The following is an 18,188-nucleotide window of genomic DNA, read 5'->3' as shown; positions in this document are numbered from 1 at the left end:
CTCGCAAGTATTTCCTGCCCAGCTCGCGTGATAACTCGGAAAAGCATGGAAACGCCCCCTTTTTCATCAACTCGAGTTCTGGGAGAATTCAGAGCAATTGGAGCGCACTCAAGTTGACTCGAGTTGGCTGTCCATGGAAACGAGGCATAAGAGCCCTCCCGTTTCCAGGGAGGTACTGGGCTAAGAGAGAAGGCAGCATAGAAGCGGAAAAGAAAAACCATCTCGGTGCAGTTGCAAACTATTTCAATAAACGTCAAAACACTGTGTCGAAACTCGTCTTGCTAAGACAAGATGTTTCTTTAGCTGTACTCCGATTGGTTTTATTTAAAGTTCTGGTGATATAAAGCACCCCTGATCCCCTTTCTCCTCACCTGCAGATTCTGAACGCTGCTTCTCTTCCAGGAGACCAGGTGCTGTGCACGAATCAATGGGGTACAAGTTCTCTTTCTCCCTGTGAATCTGCAATGAAACAAACAGAGGCAAAGGTAAGACACACACATGCACCGCTGTCCATTACAGCCCACAGCTTTTAATCCCATTAAAATGACAGCTTGTTCATGCAGCCCAGGAACAAAGAGCATGTTTTTAATCAAGAGCCAGAACCTCAAAAATCCTAAAGAATTCTGGATCCAATCAGCATGTCCAATAAGTCATTTTAAGAGCACCGCTGTAGGCGGCAGGACCCATCCATCTGGACATGTGATATTGAGAACAGACTCGGATCTCTGTCAGTGTGTTAACACAGGGACAAGCAACCTGTTAACATTCAGGACAGAGCTCAGTCTAGCTGCAGTAAATAAATACTGAGGGGGCTGAAGAAAGAGAGACAGGTTGTGTCTTCTCTGTTTGATGTAGAACCCACCCTTCCAGTATCAGAGAGTCATTACACCCACAGCCAGATCACTGCTCATATGACCGGGCTGGTTTAGCAATACCCCACCCACGCTGACCAGCGCACACTACAGCTGCTTCATCAAGAGCTCACCATGACACAGCCCTGAGACTCCTGAGAACCAGGTCCTGCAGAGGCTGGAGTCCACACACAGACTGAAGCCCACTGCAGAGAGATACCAAGCATACCAATCCCATGCGTACCGATAAAAGATCTATAGCACACACTGGAGTGTACGTTTGGAGGGCATCCAACCTCTGCATTGGATCGGCCCTCTATTTACCAGGCTAATAGAGATGTGTGCAAACAAGAAAGATGAATGCATACAGGCCTGCATGAACTCTGCACAACAGAATCAAGCCTGTTCATGAAGCACCTCATTTCCAGGAGGGCTGTGGCCACAGACACGTGCACTCACAGCTGCCTTGCAATTAAACCTGTCAACAATGCCCAGAAACACGAGGGCTCGCTTCCACTCCAATTCCACAACAATTGCACCAGGTCCTGTAAACATGCACAGCCACCTCGGCCAGAGAGGTCTCTTTACCCTTGGCAGAGCCTCATGATATGTTTAAATAAGAACAAGAGAGAGAGTCAGCCTTGACAAGGCTATTCTTATACATCAGCTGTTCCATCCCCTTTTCTTTCAGTCTCAAAATCTTGGATTGCACAGCGATTTCACTGGCAGGAAGTGAGGCAATTCTAACCAGCTCCAGGCTCCACAGCAAGTGAAGTCAGTAGTATTGAGAAGCGTTCAGCCACAATGTAATAAACAGCTGCACCACAGGAGCCCTCCCAGAACTCAAACCTCCAGCATGTCATTCGCTTGGAGGTTACACTGCTCCAAATCGGTCCAGTCTTTGTACCCCCTTAGCAACACTTTTTATCACTAAGTAAGTTTTACGCAGGAACTGTAAGCAGACTACAGCTAAAAGGGAATATGTAAAGGATGCATTTGTGGGGTGGCACTGTAGAGCCTTAGTTATCTATCTGTCTTTGGGCACAGCCAGGGAGGTTTTTAATGTAGGTACAATAAGAACCTTACATTTTATAAAACATTTTTAAATGTTTTTCCTACAGTTTCTAACTTGCTCTATAATGTATTGTTAATACATTTCAGGGATGGAAAGAAGACTTCCATTGCACAGCTGTTTAATAAGACACACATGAGCTTTTTATCTGTACACACAGTGGCTAATCAAGCTCATATTAAAACCTGGAATGGGTGAAACTGCTATGCAACAGTAGTTGTATTTCCATCCCAGCACTTCACATAATCTATTATTCATTTATAGCTAAGGGAGTATTTATAAAGAACGCCTTGGTAATGGTATTCCTAGTTAGCGGTTTACTGTGCTCAGGATAGAGATGCAGAATGCGGTTCTCAGGGGTGAGTTGCAAAAAAACGACAAAAAAAAAACAATTAGACATGAGGGAATGAAATCACCAGCGAGACTCCGCCCACTCAGAATCAACATCTCCTTTCCACTGGGGAGCTGCTTCCACAGTTCAGAACAAGGAGAACATGTGACCTGCCCTTGATGAGCAACACACAGACACACTGTACTGTACTTAAATGAGCACAAAACTACAGCGCACAGCACTTTGTTGAGATGGTGCGGGTTCCCGTTCCACCGCCCTGGGTGTGGAAGAGTTCATTTCCCCCGGCCCGTGGTTAATTGTCTAAAAGCCCCTCGAGGGTACAGCACAGGGCCCTGTACTGTTTAAAGCAATTCACAATGCACAACACTCTATTCATAGGACTTCCCACTGTCTGACTGCACTGCCTCAGATTGCCATGCCTTCCGGAGCAAGAACACTGCACTCTGTGTTATCAGCACCGAGGCCCCGGATCCAACCCCTAGTGTGGGCAAGAGCAGACAGCACTGGAGCAAACACAGCCAGCTCTGCAGACACCCCCAGACAAGAGCAGACATCACTGGAGCAAACACAGCCAGCTCTGCAGACACCCCCAGCCAAGAGCAGACAGCACTGGAGCAAACACAGCCAGCTCTGCAGACACCCCCAGCCAAGAGCAGACAGCACTGGAGCAAACACAGCCAGCTCTGCAGACACCCCCAGCCAAGAGCAGACAGCACTGGAGCAAACGCAGCCAGCTCTGCAGACACCCCCTGTCAAGAGCAGACAGCACTGGAGCAAACACAGCCAGCTCTGCAGACACCCCCAGCCAAGAGCAGACAGCACTGGAGCAAACACAGCCAGCTCTGCAGACACCCCCAGACAAGAGCAGACAGCACTGGAGCAAACACAGCCAGCTCTGCAGACACCCCCAGACAAGAGCAGACAGCACTGGAGCAAACACAGCCAGCTCTGCAGACACCCCCAGCCAAGAGCAGACAGCACTGGAGCAAACACAGCCAGCTCTGCACAGCCATCCCAATACAGGTTCAATATCCCCAGCAGTTTAGGGTAATAAGATGCACTGGGCTGTATTCATAAGAAAGCAGCACGTCAGACTGCAATGCTCTTCCTGCCACACCAGTGCTTCATCAATGTGCCCCGTGTGGTAGGGTGGGTGCAATAAGCAAAGGCAATGGAAACACTTCCTCTAAAGAGGGGAGGGGAGGGGAGGGGAGGGGGGAGTTCAACTAGCTGACTAGAGGAATTCATTCTACACAATCACTTTGCACACCCAGCAAAGAGAAGCAACAACTTCCCTCATAATATATACAAATTACTGTTGTGAACTTTTTTCAGCATTTGAAAGTTGTATCCGCTAACTTCTTTCCCAGTATCTTGCTGTGTGGGTTTTATCATTTGAAAGTTTCATGCATAATAATAGCTTACTGATACAGATACAGAACATGGATGGATGACACCAAGCACAGGAGATGGGTTGACAGATTAATAAACAAACAAAGACAGACAGACGGCTATAAATAACGGCAGTTTCCCTGGGAATGTTACAGTTGCTAGGGCCCTAGAAACCATTTCAGAAATGTTTGTTTTCTTGGCTAAAACAAGGCTGCAGAAACTGGACTCTGGTAACAGTGTGAGAATCAGTATTTCAAAGGCGTGCTGCGTTATGAAGTCACTTGGCTCGCTGCCCATTTCCATCACACAGCCCAGGCAAAGAGCCAGGGAAAACCGTTAGGGATGAACTGCCAGACTGCCACCTAGCCGATCTACACTTCCGCTCGCTCCCACATTTAATAACTCAGATCAAGCTACAGGACTCCCAAACACAGGAGCCATCCGAACCAACACACAGGAACCACCCGAACCAACACACACACACACAGGATCCATCCGAACCAACACACACACACACACACAGGAGCCATCCGAACCAAAACACACACACAGAGGAGCCATCCGAACCAACACACACACACACACACACAGGAGCCATCCGAACCAAAACACACACACACACACACACACACACACACAGAGGAGCCATCCGAACCAACACACACACAGAGGAGCCATCCGAACCAACACACACACACACACACACACACACACAGAGGAGCCATCTGAACCAACACACACACACACACACACACAGGAGCCATCTGAACCAACACACACCCCACACACCAGGAGCCATCCAAACCAACACACACACACACACACACACACACAGGAGCCATCTGAACCAACACACACACACACACACACACACACACACAGAGGAGCCATCTGAACCAACACACACACACACACACACACACACACACACACAGAGGAGCCATCCGAACCAACACACACACACACAGAGGAGCCATCCAAACCAACACACACACACACACAGGAATTAAAGACCCGTCCATTTGTTTTGTTTATTGACAGATACAATCTGGACTTTCTCCCTTGGGATAACACTACTGGAGACTGATTTGATATAATATTGTTTTCAGCTCTTTGTCCAGCAGCAGTGAAGTGCACAAGGGGGTATGGGAATATAAATGTAAGGCTTCCATTGCATAGCACTATGAGCCATTCCCGAACTCGCAGTCAAATCAGGGATGGATCAAACTGCTATGCAGCGGGAGTCTTATTTCCATCCCTGTACTGTATACAGTCTGATTGTATCCCGGACCTTATACTGGGAAATGAACAGTTACAGTGAGACCATGGGAGCTGTTCCTGCCTATCAACACAGAGAGCTGTCACTGCGGGTGAGAAACAACAACAAGGAGGAGGAGGAGGAGAGGAGAGGAGACAAGGAGGAGAGGAGAGGAGAAGGAGAGAGAGGAGAGGAGAGGAGAAGAGAAGAGGAAGAGGGAGACAAGGAGGAGGAGAGGAGACGAGGAGAGCCCCCTGCCTTAAAACAGCAAGGTTAACCCTTTTCTCGTTTCCCAGCTTGCAGAGCTGTCACTTTGTTTAATTGCAGTTTTAAGATGCTCACAGTGGGCAGAGTGCAAAGCTACTTGAAATGGAGAGGGGAAAGGGTCTGACGAGCAGAGACATGAGAGAGAGAAAGGAGGAAGATGCAGCTCACTGCTTTGCACTTGAATTTCCTTACAGACCGCTTCATTGTATTGTTTTGAATACAGACAGTAAGGACGAAGATCTCAGATTATGAGATCATTCAAATTCTAAACATCTTGTATCATCACCTCCAGTTCCCAGCCCCTGTTCAGCCTTTCAACACCACTCTAAACCCAATGAAAAAAAAAAACTGAAAGGAATTGTACTGTAAATGCTATAGTTCATTTTAGTAAATGAAACTCCAAACAGCTTAATTAACTCCTCAGAGACCGAACAAGGTCTTGTGCAAGTCTTTTGCCGCCTCAACAAATCTGTGCGCAAACATTATTATTATTATTATCATCATCATCCAAGCACCTGGTGTCAGAATTCTGCCTCACGACTGAACAGAAATACAAAAGAAAGGTGTCCGGATTGATCTGTTACTCGCCCTTCTTCCAAGGCTGTCTGAAAAGAAGGGAACTAGCCCTTCAAATATAAACAATCCCCACCCTCATCATCCAGTCCTCTAATAAAGCTACAAGACACTCCACCCTGCTGTGTCTGTGAATCAAAAGCATTGTGGAGGAAAGTTTCACAGAAATCATGACCCACTTCGAGGGGGTAGAAAGTGCTCTGTGACGTACAGAATTCCACCAAGTCAGAAGCAAGTACTGTAGAGAACGCAAGGCATTTACTGAACTGGAACAGCCTTAAAGAAATAGGAGAGGGTTCGTACCTTCAGCAGCACCACGTCCACAGCCCTGTCCTCCTTGGAAATGTCACACAGGCTGTACCTCCGCTTGTATCGCTCGTACATGTTCTCTCAATGGGGAAATAAAAGGCAGCTGATCCCAACATGAAGTCCAGACTAATAGAAGAGTCCTGAGTAAAGCAGTGCAGCAGCTCACAGTCTCACATCTGTGTGGAAAACCAGCTCTCTGTCTCTGTACGTCACACACACACCCCTCTCTGTCTCGCTCGCTCTCTCTCTCTCTCTCTCGCTCTGAATCACAGCTCTGAGCTCAGTTCCTGGGCAGCAGGAAAATCCATCTTCTGCGACAGACTGATAACACAGCACTGGCATGCGACAGGTCCTCTTCTGATGCTTGCGGAATGACAGCCTTCCCTCAGGGCACTTCAGGGACCCCTAGCAGAGCAGGAAGCTCTACTACAGAACCTTCAACTGGGCTTCTGACAGATTTACAATTCCACACCAAGGACTGCACATTTCATGCGGATTGCTCAGTTTACTTATTTGTTGGCTTTCACAGGCTTTTGGGATGTATTTTTGGATCTGTGATTAAGAACAGATTGTCAGGTCCTGGGTTGATCCTCCAGGTTCAGTTAAGCTGCCAGCATTGAAAGGTTTCATTTCCTGAGGCCAGACTGCTCCTCCACAACAGGCTCACAAACCTGCAAGCAGACTCAAAGCCCAAACGTTCTCTCAGTCCCAAATAGATGCTACTGGGAATTAATGCGCAACACATTTTTCCATCTGCAATTCAGAAAAAATACATCTTTGAGAATATATGAGGAGGGTTCCCTCAAATCCAAGTCTGAAGGCAGCGAATGGAAGGCTTTGGAAATCCAAGCCAAATTGATTTGGCCAGTTTTATATAAAAAAAAAAAAAAGTTCTGGCTTTCTGACCAAAATAGCTTTTTTTCTGGGTTATTCAAACATCTGAGGTCTGTGAAAAAATGTTTTCCACTTGCACAGAATGAAAAAAAAAAAATTAAAAAAAAACCAGCCCCACAGTGACTTAAATGTTAACTTTTAAACCCACTGGTGAGGCCAAAGTAAAACCTCTGCTTCACATCATGAAGCTGAATTCAATGAATCAAATCACAGCTTGATGTTTGCTGTATTACTTAAGCATTTTTATTAGATTTAAATGAATTACGAAATATGAAAACATTGAACTTAAAAGCAGACAGTTTTCCAAATACAAGCACAAGCCATTTCCACAGGACGCCATCGGGAACATGATGCTGTGAACTGGAGAAACTAACAGCCGCGTGAAGGGTTGTACTGCAACTGTGAAAGACTGCCCCCCTCTCTCAATGGGACAGACTGCCCCCCCTCTCTCAATGCTCTCTTTCACATCCCTCACACACACTGCCACATGGTTTCCTGTTTTGAGGAGAGCATCCCAGCCCCCCTCCCCAGCCTGACCTCTCCCAGGAAACACAGTTCCATGTTTCCTAAAATAAATACCACTACTCCCAAAATAAAATTACAAATATAAAATAGACACATGGAGTATAAGGATTTATGCAGATTTATTGAGGAAGCGATCGCTGCAGGCAAGTCAAGTGCAAGTTTTGAAGTGAAGAGCAGCTAACATACAGGAGCCAGTCAGGAGGGTTCAGGAGGGTGATATGAAGCAGCCTGCACCCAGCACTGCTTATCCATTAGCCAGACCCATGCCTAACAAGGGGAGACGCTCTCCAACAGCTGCAGTGTAGGAGGAGCCCTGGAGCCAACAATGGAGCAGCACTGTGTGAGCAGGACATGGTGTAGTGTTACAAGACTGACACCAGGGGGCACCCATGAGCACACAATGTGCATGCATGAGTAATAGTCTATGAAGGTAACCACAGCAATCAAAAGCAAGCCCATAATCTAGATGCACAGCCATCATAACAACAACACTACATGACCAGTGCAGGGAGCCCAGAGATTTTCCTAACAGCAGGTTCTGGCTGCCTGCCAGGAGCAAAGGTATAAATCAGGAAAGGAAATGCACTTTAAAAATAAAACCAAGCCAGCCTGGCCTGCCAGCTGAAGCACTGCACCCTCTGCTGGTGGCTCAGAGCATGTCTATCACTGATGTCATACAGCAGCAGATACTGTACATGCTTTCCCTAGCAAGTCTGGCTCAATGGCAAGGTAACAATGCGTGACGGTTTCCCTTCTTTATGCCCCACATTACAGCTCCTCCACTTTCAATCTGGACCAGTCCCTGCTTTGTCATGTCAGTGCACACCATGACACACAGCCAGTGTCGCAGGGCCAGTGATGCCGGTTTGTCAGCTCACCTAAAGGGAAACCTCAATAACAATCAAAGCAATTTACTGCTTGCAGCCTCATGAGATCACAGGGAGTTGCTGTGAACCCTTCCCCTTAGCAACAAAGCCAGGTTTTAATTGAGTTCCCAGCTGCACACAGCAAACAGCTAGACCGGTGCCTGAGAGCCAGGGCAACCTGGATTCCCATTCAAAGCCAGCCAGTAACGCTGCGCTTCCATCTGCTGAACTGCACGTCTCTAGAGCACTCAGGACAGGGAACGCACAGACTCTCCGCTTCAGACACTGTACAGTAATACAGGTCATCGGTGGATCTGGCATCAAAGAGGGAGATCACAGAGCAAAGAAGAAGAGTGAACAAAAGCACCTCGTGGGTGTGAACACAAAGCACGAGTGTGTAAAAGTAATGATGCATGTGTCGACTGAGCAGGTAGGAGGTGGTACAGAAAGGAGAGTTTTGGGACTCTCCAAGAGTGTCCCAGAAACAGCAAATGAAACAATTTGCAACTACAATCATCCTCTCTCACAGATCACAACAGCAACATTAACCACTTGCAATGGCAAGAGAGGATCAAGAAAGACTTCTTCCCATTCTGATCTTCAAGCTGCAAGAACAAATAGAGACCAAAACAAGCCTCACACAGAGCTGCTCATGGATCCCACGCCTCCGCACGCAGCTTGCAAGGCAACAGTGTCACTCCATTGTCTCAGGCTGTAGCGGATGATTTTAACTAAGAGCTCTGTCCGGTGGCTCTTCCAAAACGTAAAATCGCTCTCAACTGCCGACAGTGCTCCTGGCTAATCCATTACACTGAGCAAAATATACTGTGTGAATTACACTGGACGCCACTCTGTTTGTTCCTTGTGTATTAGAGATTTAGCACTGAGGGACACTTCTGTCTCTTCTGGTTGGTCTTTAATAATGCAGCTTTGAAACACCTTTAAAAAGAAATCTCATGTTTGTGTGCGCGCAAACTGAACAATAGCATTACATGGAAATTAAATGGATTCAAAAGTTAAAGACATCTCGAACTGAGCTAAAAATAACGGACGTGTTGAAATAAAGCATCAACTCCCATTTAAAAATGCACCAGCTAGCTCCCGGTTTTAAAACCAGGTAATAAAGAATACACAAAACTTCAAGCTGCTTTTCAAGCGCATACATTTGGGTGTCACCAGCTAAACACACAGAGGCCGGAAGGCAAGCTGAATGGTACTGACAGCTAAAGGAAGACAAAGCCATTGAGAATCCATACACTGTGGCTCAGGCTGGAGTGAGGCACTGCCCTGAGCTCTGTACAGGACAGGGTGGGTGGATGTGGGTGGGACGCTCATGTGCTGCTCCAGCCACCTGACACCATGACATCACCCTTCTTCCCTGCTCCATTACTGGAACAGTGAACAACCACATGACTGGTTAATCTCCACTTTGATTTCTATTGTCTCGCCTCCACATGCAATCACAAACTAAGCCGAACTGAATATTTACACACACGCACGCACCTGTACCAGAGCTTTCAGACTAGGGGAGCCCTGAGACACCTGCAGTACACAGCCTATCACATAATAAGAGGAGCATTGTAAAGGACTGTAGCCCACAGAGAAATATGGGCAAGAGAATGCAGCACTGAATACAAATACACAGGCTTCCTGCACTTTCCTTAAGAGAACATGGGGGATAGAGCTGAAGCAATTCATAAAAACAGCAATCCAATGACATGCTATTGAGTGCATGCGTTGCAACCTTTGCCCTCGAGGTACTTGATCATTTCATCACTCAATGCGACCATGTGAACAGCAGCGCTGGCTCCAGCAGTAAAGGAAGCAAGGCTGTACTCACCATTGTCCTGTCTCCTGTGCCCTCCTCCTCCTCCGCTGTACTGAAATCCACTTGCCCTGCCGCTCCTGTGTGGAGAGAAGAATGCACAGTGAGGACCGGCTCTAGGACTCGGACCAGCCAGGCAGATTCTGGGTCCGTATTACTAAGTGCTAGAAAGTTGACGGGTCGACAATCGGGTTCAGAGGACAGCACTCTGTCCTGCGGGAGAGCTTTAGAGTCCCGAAGCGAGGCTCGGAGAACACAACCCAGTCAGACATGGGAAAATGGGCAAGCTGTTCCAGTTAACCCTCAGGACTGGAGTACAGCACCTGTAGGGTTTGCTGGTGACACATAGAGGGTGACTGTAGGTCAGCTTGTACGTTGTTATATCTCCCCTTCCCAGCCCAGGTGCAGGTGTAGAGCACTCTCAAACAGGCAGGGGTAGAACTAAGGAAATGAACCCCTGAACCCTTCTCTTCCCTGCTATTTGAAGCAGAATTGTGGGATTATTATTAGTTTATTTAGCAGACGCCTTTATCCAAGGCAATTTACAGAGACTAGGGTGTGTGAACTATGCATCAGCTGCAGAGTCACTTACAACTACGTCTCACCCGAAAGACGGAGCACAAGGAGGTTAAGTGACTTGCTCAGGGTCACACAATGAGTCAGTGGCTGAGGTGGGATTTGAACCGGGGACCTCCTTGTTACAAGCCCATTTCTTTAACCACTGGACCACACAGCCTCCTTATGCTCTGGCATCCAGACAGCACAAGAAGCCAGGGTGTTTCTGCTTCTCCCGCTCACACCACACACACACCAGGAACACTTATCATTGCAGATGACCTGCCTGCACTTCAAGCTCCCTGTATATCTGGTGAGATCACCAGTAACCAGGATACACACTGTAAACACACATTCACACTGGAGACAGGAAGACATCCCAGTGGAACATCGAACACAGGGAGTAAGAAGCAACATCCAAACACTAAAGGGAAGTCACCATGAGACACACATCTAGAAACAGCTGCATCATTGAATTGAGTCATATTTAAAAAAAACAGAAGTGCCTTCTCTCACTGGAAAACAGGAACCAATTTCTGTGAAATGAGCAGTCAGGACTCTGTTCATAATGATAGCTAGAATGAGGCACTGTGTTACTTTAAACACCCAAGAGAATATCGAACTGAAGCAGGAAGAGTGCTCTCTACAGCAGCGTTACCTGACTGTGTGTACTGAAGCAGGAAGAGTGCTCTCTACAGCAGCGTTACCGGACTGTGTGTACTGAAGCAGGAAGAGTGCTCTCTACAGCAGCATTACCTGACTGTGTGTACTGAAGCAGGAAGAGTGCTCTCTACAGCAGCGTTACCTGACTGTGTGTACTGAAGCAGGAAGAGTGCTCTCTACAGCAGCGTTACCTGACTGTGTGTACTGAAGCAGGAAGAGTGCTCTCTACAGCAGCGTTACCTGACTGTGTGTACTGAAGCAGGAAGAGTGCTCTCTACAGCAGTGTTACCTGACTGTGTACTGAAGCAGGAAGAGTGCTCTCTACAGCAGTGTGTATCTTGATTTGTGGAATTAACTTTACTTTTAAGGTTTAATGTTTTCTAAAAATAAGCTATAGTGCACAGCAGAGACTAGCATTGCAAACTGTAAAATAAAATCACACGGTACATTAACTATATGAATATGGTGTCACTTACTAGCGAGGAGAGCCAGAGGTGACCCGTCTCCACGATGATGCACAGCAGCCTCCTCACTCTCCCGGTCCAGGCTCGGCTCAGTCAGTTCAGAGGCGTCCTTTCCTCCAGTCTCCACACTCACATCTCCAGCACTTCCAGAAAGGCCAGCTGGATCACTAACCCTCCCCACAGAGGAGGTGCTCTCCTGGGCTAGGGCGGGATTACAGCTATTGGGAGCAGAGTCCTTGTTCTCTGGACCCTGTTTTGATATTGTAGGTTCCAGAGCTGCTCCTTTATCAGACATGATGATATCTGCAGTCTGTCCCAGTTCTACAGAGGCTCCACCTGCAGGCTCTTTGTCGATGTGGGTACAGCTGGCAACAGGGGTTTCATCACAGCTCAAATGTCCATCAGTCAGCTCCCCTGCTTCTCTAGCCTCTGGTTCATAAGGCAAGGGCTCTCCAATTCCCTGGTCCGAGGAAGGAGCTTTATCACTGCCCACAGCTCCACTGCCATCACTTTCAAAGGGTGGAGCTTTATCACTGCCCACAGCTCCACTGCCATCACTTTCAAAGGGTGGAGCTTTATCACTGCCCACAGCTCCACTGCCATCACTTTCAAAGGGTGGAGCTTTATCACTGCCCACATCTCCACTGCCATCACTTTCAAAGGGTGGAGCTTTATCACTGCCCACAGCTCCACTGCCATCACTTTCAAAGGGTGGAGCTTTATCACTGCCCACAGCTCCACTGCTATCACTTTCAATGGATGGAGCTTTATCACTGCCCACAGCTCCACTGCCATCACTTTCAAAGGGTGGAGCTTTATCACTGCCCACAGCTCCACTGCCATCACTTTCAATGGATGGAGCTTTATCACTGCCCACAGCTCCACTGCCATCACTTTCAACCACTGCTGCTGCTGCTTCGTCTGGTTCAGATACTTCAAGCCCCTCCCCTTCCTGGACCGCAGAAGAGGAGGCCAATGTAGCCTCACAGGTTTCACTGGTGGCTTCCTGTAGGGATTCTGCTTCCCAGTTGTGTTCGGGTCCATCCGGCTGTTCCCTGGGGATATCCTTCAGGGCGGCCGCTTGTTCACCTGGTCCTCCTTCCGGCAGCGTTGAACATTCACCCTCCACCAGCACTCTGTTTGAAATGGAGGGAGATGGCGCTGGGGCCTCTGTGCCACTCTGCTCTAGCTCTGGCCCCTCAGACTCCTGGCCCTCACTGGTCAGCAAAACTTCCTGGGTGCTTTGTTGTTTGTGGAGCTCCCTGCAATCAGACACCCCTTCTGACTCTGCAGGGGGAGGCTGCTGGCTTTGCGTCAGTGTGCTGCACTCGCAGGATCCAGCAGCACTCTCTGGTTCACCATCTTTCCAGGTAGGCATCCCTTCACAGCGGTCTCCAGCATCGAGATCTGAACCCCTTTCATTCACAGCACAATCGCAGGGCACCCCCTGCTCGATGTCAGTAGAAGATATGGACTCCACAGTTACAATCCCTGGGTCCGATTCATGATCTGTTGTCTCCGAAGACGGTGGTGTCAATTCCCCATTTCTGTCCTCCTCTTTCAGGGGCAACATATTGTCCATAGGCTCTTGGCCCAGCAGTGGCAAACTTTCTACAACCAAGCAATCTATATGCGGCAACACCACTTCTTCCACACCAGGCAGCATGCACTCAGCTTTTTGCTTTCCATCAGGCACTTCTCCCACAGTCTGTGAACTGCATTCCTCTGACCCAGCCTCCAATGCTACTTCAACATCCTGAAACAAAGAGGAAGCAGCTTCTATAGGAGCGGGCTGCGGCTCTTCCGATATTACTGTGAGACGCTGGCCAAGTCCATCTGTCTGATCACTTAATCCCACTTCCAGAGGACTGTCCCGTGTATCAGCAGTGTCTGACGGCAGATCCTTTTCCTTCAGGCTGACCTGCTCATTGATTTCTGGTCCAAACGCTAATGAACTGTAACCCCCGGTGCCACGGTCATCCAGAGCCTGGCTGTCACATTCCTTCGGACACTTCACCTCTGGAAGCACAGAAGTGTGGGAGGCTGAGCTGCCTGTCGAGTCTCTGCTCCTGCTGTGGGCCTGGGAAGGACTTCCCAGCTCGGTCTCAGGGTTCACAAACAGGCTGCAGCTATTTGTGTCTCTTTCAGACACGGGCGTCTCATTGTTATTCGCTTCACTAGCAGCAGAATCATTTTCTTTAGAATAATCCAACCCAGCTGTTTCCTCCTTTAGACCAGCACACTGTGTCTCAGATTTACACTCCCCCTCTCCCTCTCCATCACCTGGACTGCTCACCACAACACATGAGCATGTGCCCTCCTGAGCACCGGCGAGCTCCTTCAGAGATTCTTTAATGACTGCCTCGCTTTCCTTTTCTCCAAAAACAACAATCACGTCCCTTACATCCGCACAGTTGTCAGGCCCTTTCGGTTCAACCAGCATCTCCCCCTTCAGAGGGCCAGTGCTCACCTCGGCAGTGACTGACGTGTCTTTGTGATCCTGGGACTGTGTCTGCCCCATATCCCCATCTGCAGAATCCCTCCCTTCTACACGTTCAGTTTTATCTGCGGTCTGGTCCTCAGTAGCGCTCTGCCCGGCTTGCTCCACTTCCTGCTTGTCGTTGTCAGCCTTGCCTGGGCTCTCCTGTCCCGTACTGATTGCAGCTGGTGCAGTATCAGTTTCCTCCTGAAGTTTTCCACAGGGCAGCCCGCTGACAGACAGGCTCTCTGTATCAGCCTGGCCCTGCTCAGAGTCGCTTTTATATGCAGGGTTCCCAGAGGCTGCCACAGTAACAGTAGCAGCAGTCCCCACCTCCACCTCTTCCTCTCTCTCTGTGCTTATGTTGTTTTCACAGGCACACACCCTGTCCTTTGTACTGCCATTGTTCAGAGTAGAATCAGAGGCTTCAGGATTTTGTGCCGGATCTCTCCCCCTTTCACAGACGACTGCGCTGCTATCCTGCCTGGTTTCTTCACTGGCTTTCAGCTGCTCTGATTCCTGCCCATTCAGCACAGAGGGGTCCTGGGTCAAGTTTTCAGGAGGGGGCTGTCCAGTCACTGTTTCTGCAGGCCCACCGTGTGTATCACTGCACTCCCTGGCAGTGTTCAGAAATTGTGTTTGAGAAGGTGTGCCCTAGAAATAAAACAAACAAGCCATCAAAAAAAGTAAAACATGAGATCTGCTCTTTCATAACCTGTTTAAAAAACACATTTCACAAGAGCACTTTGTCTTTAAAAAAAAAAAAAATCTTTTTAAAACAAACAAATAAAATGAAACTGATTGTCTTTCAGGACAAGATGCCAAAATTAAGGATTTTGACAACAAAGCAAAACAAACAGACAAACCATTCTTTCAATTGCTGTGACGCAACTCTGAATATATTATATTGCCAGGGAGGGGCGTTTACAAGTGCAAGCCAGAAGGACAGCATTTTTGCTGCTCTTTTATTAGCCTCTATTATTTTATTAGCCTGATTTCAACAGCATCCATTTCAATCAGATTGCTGGTTATTTTGCACGGTCGAAGATATTTAGATTGAAATACCTACACAACAGGGGGGAGACCTCAGGATATTCCTGTTTAATGTCATATGACTGATAATGGTCATCACAGTCAGCAGGGTCTGACAGCCAGCACTCCGAGGGCACTGCACACTGCTGTAGAAAAGCTTCTATTCATTCACATTCACACCCATGCATCAGTACAAGGGGACCTCGCGCCCAAGCTGTGGCGCTCACCTTCTCTTCCGAATTCCTCTGTATGAACCTGCGCAGCTCCTCGATGTGACGCTCCACGCTGCTGGGCTGGACCCCCGGCTTCGTGACCACGGTGAGCGTGTAGGTGTTGAGCCGGGGGTTGTGCTTCACCAGGCAGTCCCCAGAGAAGATCGTCTTCGACATGTCCGCCCAGGGCTCCGGATCTGCACCCTCCTCCCTGAGACAAACGACAAAGACACACGGGTGAGAGCGCGGCCGCCAGCAGACTGCGGCTTGGAATAATTTCACCTGCACCACCCTGTCCACTGTATATACCAAAGAATCGCTTTCTATACTCACGACCGTTTACAATGTTCCTTTTATTCCATATTAATATCTCGCATCCCCTGATTGGGGCGATTTAGTTGAAACAAACAGTGGATTTCAACACAATGAGAGTGGAGAATGCAGCCCTACGAGTTTCCAGGTGTGTCAGACACCCTTGCTGTGGTCAATCGGCACACCCTGAAATGGAGTCAGTCTCTGCTCTCCAACGCTTGTTTCTTATTTGAAGGTGTGTATTTAAACAGAACCTTTAGCTGTAGTAACAGCAAGCTCATTGGCAGTGCACCCCACCTTGTTTCCATACAGATTATCGGTTAGGAGTGTGGGTGGTGCTGTGGAAACAATCCTTGCTCAGGACACTGTTATTATTATTATTATTATTTATTTCTTAGCAGACGCCCTTATCCAGGGCGACTTACAATTGTTACAAGATTATACATTATTTTTTACATACAATTACCCATTTATACAGTTGGGTTTTTACTGGAGCAATCTAGGCAAAGTACCTTGCTTAAGGGTACAGCAGCAGTGTCCCCTACCAGGGATTGAACCCACAACCCTCCGGTCAAGAACCCAAAGCCCTAACCACTACTCCACAGCTAGTTCACAGCTCCAGCAGGATATCATGGAAACTGAACCAGGGCGAATGCACACTGAGCTCTCGGGCCAGCTCGTCTCAGGAGTCTGGGTCGCACGTGAGCCGAGCACGCAATGCAGTATATTCATTTAACAGGCATGGAAATGAGACTCCCATTGCACAGCAGTTTGATCCATTCCCGCTTTTACTATGATTTTAATAAGACACGCCTCCCACGTTAAGAAATGATTGTAAAGTAGGAACAACGCTTGAGATTTGAAAAGCAACAATGTCTAGCGGCTACTCACTGTGAGAAGAGCTGTTGCAGCTGGCTGTAGCCTCTATCGTGTGCCAGGCTGCCAGGGGTGGCGCCCTCTGTGTTGGGGAGGGAGAGTGCCGCTCTGCCTCCTGGCTGCTGCAGGAAGAACCACGCCAGCCTGTGCAGCCCTCGCCTGGCGGTGAAGTGCAGCAGAGTCTCCCGGGGGGGCAGCGCTGCAAGAGGAGGGAACAAGAGGGGCAGTCAGACACACAATCACAGAGGAGGGAATGGACAGGAGGGGGCAGTCACACACACAATCAATCACAGAGGAGAGAACAAGAGGGGCAGTCACACACAATCACAGAGGAGGGAATGGACAGGAGGGGGCAGTCAGACACACACAATCACAGAGGAGGGAATGGACAGGAGGGGGCAGTCAGACACACACACAATCACAGAGGAGGGAATGGACAGGAGGGGGCAGTCACACACACACACAATCACAGAGGAGGGAATGGACAGGAGGGGGCAGTCACACACAATCACAGAGGAGGGAATGGACAGGAGAGGGCAGTCACACACACACACACACACACACACACACACACACAATCACAGATGAGAGAACGGACAGGAGGGGCAGTCACACACACACACACACACACACACACAATCACAGAGGAGAGAACGGACAGGAGGGGCAGTCACACACACACACACACACACACACACACACACACACACAATCACAGAGGAGAGAACGGACAGGAGGGGGCAGACACACACACACACACCACAGCAGTGTCCGGAACCTAAATAATATTAGTTCCATTTTATAGTGCTACTCTGAGAGATGAAGTTTATCGAATTGTCACCACTGAATCTATTCCATTTCACAGTGTTACTCAGAGATTTTCCATCACACTGAACTCAGAATTTCCATCACACTGAACATCTTGTAACATTGAATAAATAAACAGCGGTTCATGGGAATGAAGCCTGTGGGATTGAAGTCTCCTTTCTGTACTTGGCAGCGTTGCTTCTTTACCCAGTGCCAGGGCAGTGCCAGGTAGCGTCTCACACGTTCCCCTCAGTGTCTGCAGGGCCAGGACAGGCGGTCATCTCCACATCACACACTGGAGCTGGATGCGATGTAGGTTAGGCCCTCAGCTCCAATCAACTCTGTTCCACCACTTCAATCATTCTAGCTCTAAACATCTCCGTCTCAAATTGTTTCATCGACTCTGTGTGCATTCGGGATGATCCCACCACATTCAGCAAAGTAGTATCATTATACAGCGTGGTACGTACAGCTAGAAGCAACACAAGTGGGCCCAGACTGCGTGGATAGACATTCAGTAGAACCCAGTAAAAAAAAATAATAATTTCACACGCCCAAGTTCCAGACCAGGGGTCATCCATATAAAAGACATGATACTGGATGG

General features: G+C 48.4%; 1 protein-coding gene across 6 annotated transcripts in view; it reads right to left on the bottom strand.

Annotated features, from left to right (window-relative positions):
- Positions 1 to 18,188, bottom strand: part of LOC117428479 (A-kinase anchor protein 13-like) — a 76,027-nt gene that overhangs the window by 33,641 nt on the left and 24,198 nt on the right. For all 6 annotated transcript variants that reach the window (XM_058995602.1, XM_058995605.1, XM_058995604.1 and 3 more), the window contains exons 5-9: positions 16,793 to 16,976; positions 15,605 to 15,800; positions 11,879 to 14,999; positions 10,200 to 10,264; positions 372 to 459 (exon numbers count right to left, since the gene is read on the bottom strand). In XM_058995602.1, the coding sequence (XP_058851585.1) occupies positions 372 to 459; positions 10,200 to 10,264; positions 11,879 to 14,999; positions 15,605 to 15,800; positions 16,793 to 16,976 (3,654 nt within the window). The remainder of the gene's footprint in view (positions 1 to 371; positions 460 to 10,199; positions 10,265 to 11,878; positions 15,000 to 15,604; positions 15,801 to 16,792; positions 16,977 to 18,188) is intronic.

This window comes from Acipenser ruthenus, chromosome 21, assembly GCF_902713425.1.
Source record: "Acipenser ruthenus chromosome 21, fAciRut3.2 maternal haplotype, whole genome shotgun sequence".
In the NCBI taxonomy this organism is placed as follows: Eukaryota; Metazoa; Chordata; class Actinopteri; order Acipenseriformes; family Acipenseridae; genus Acipenser; species Acipenser ruthenus.
Note: the sequence above shows the minus strand (reverse complement) of the source record. Positions and strands in the feature narration are given on the sequence as shown.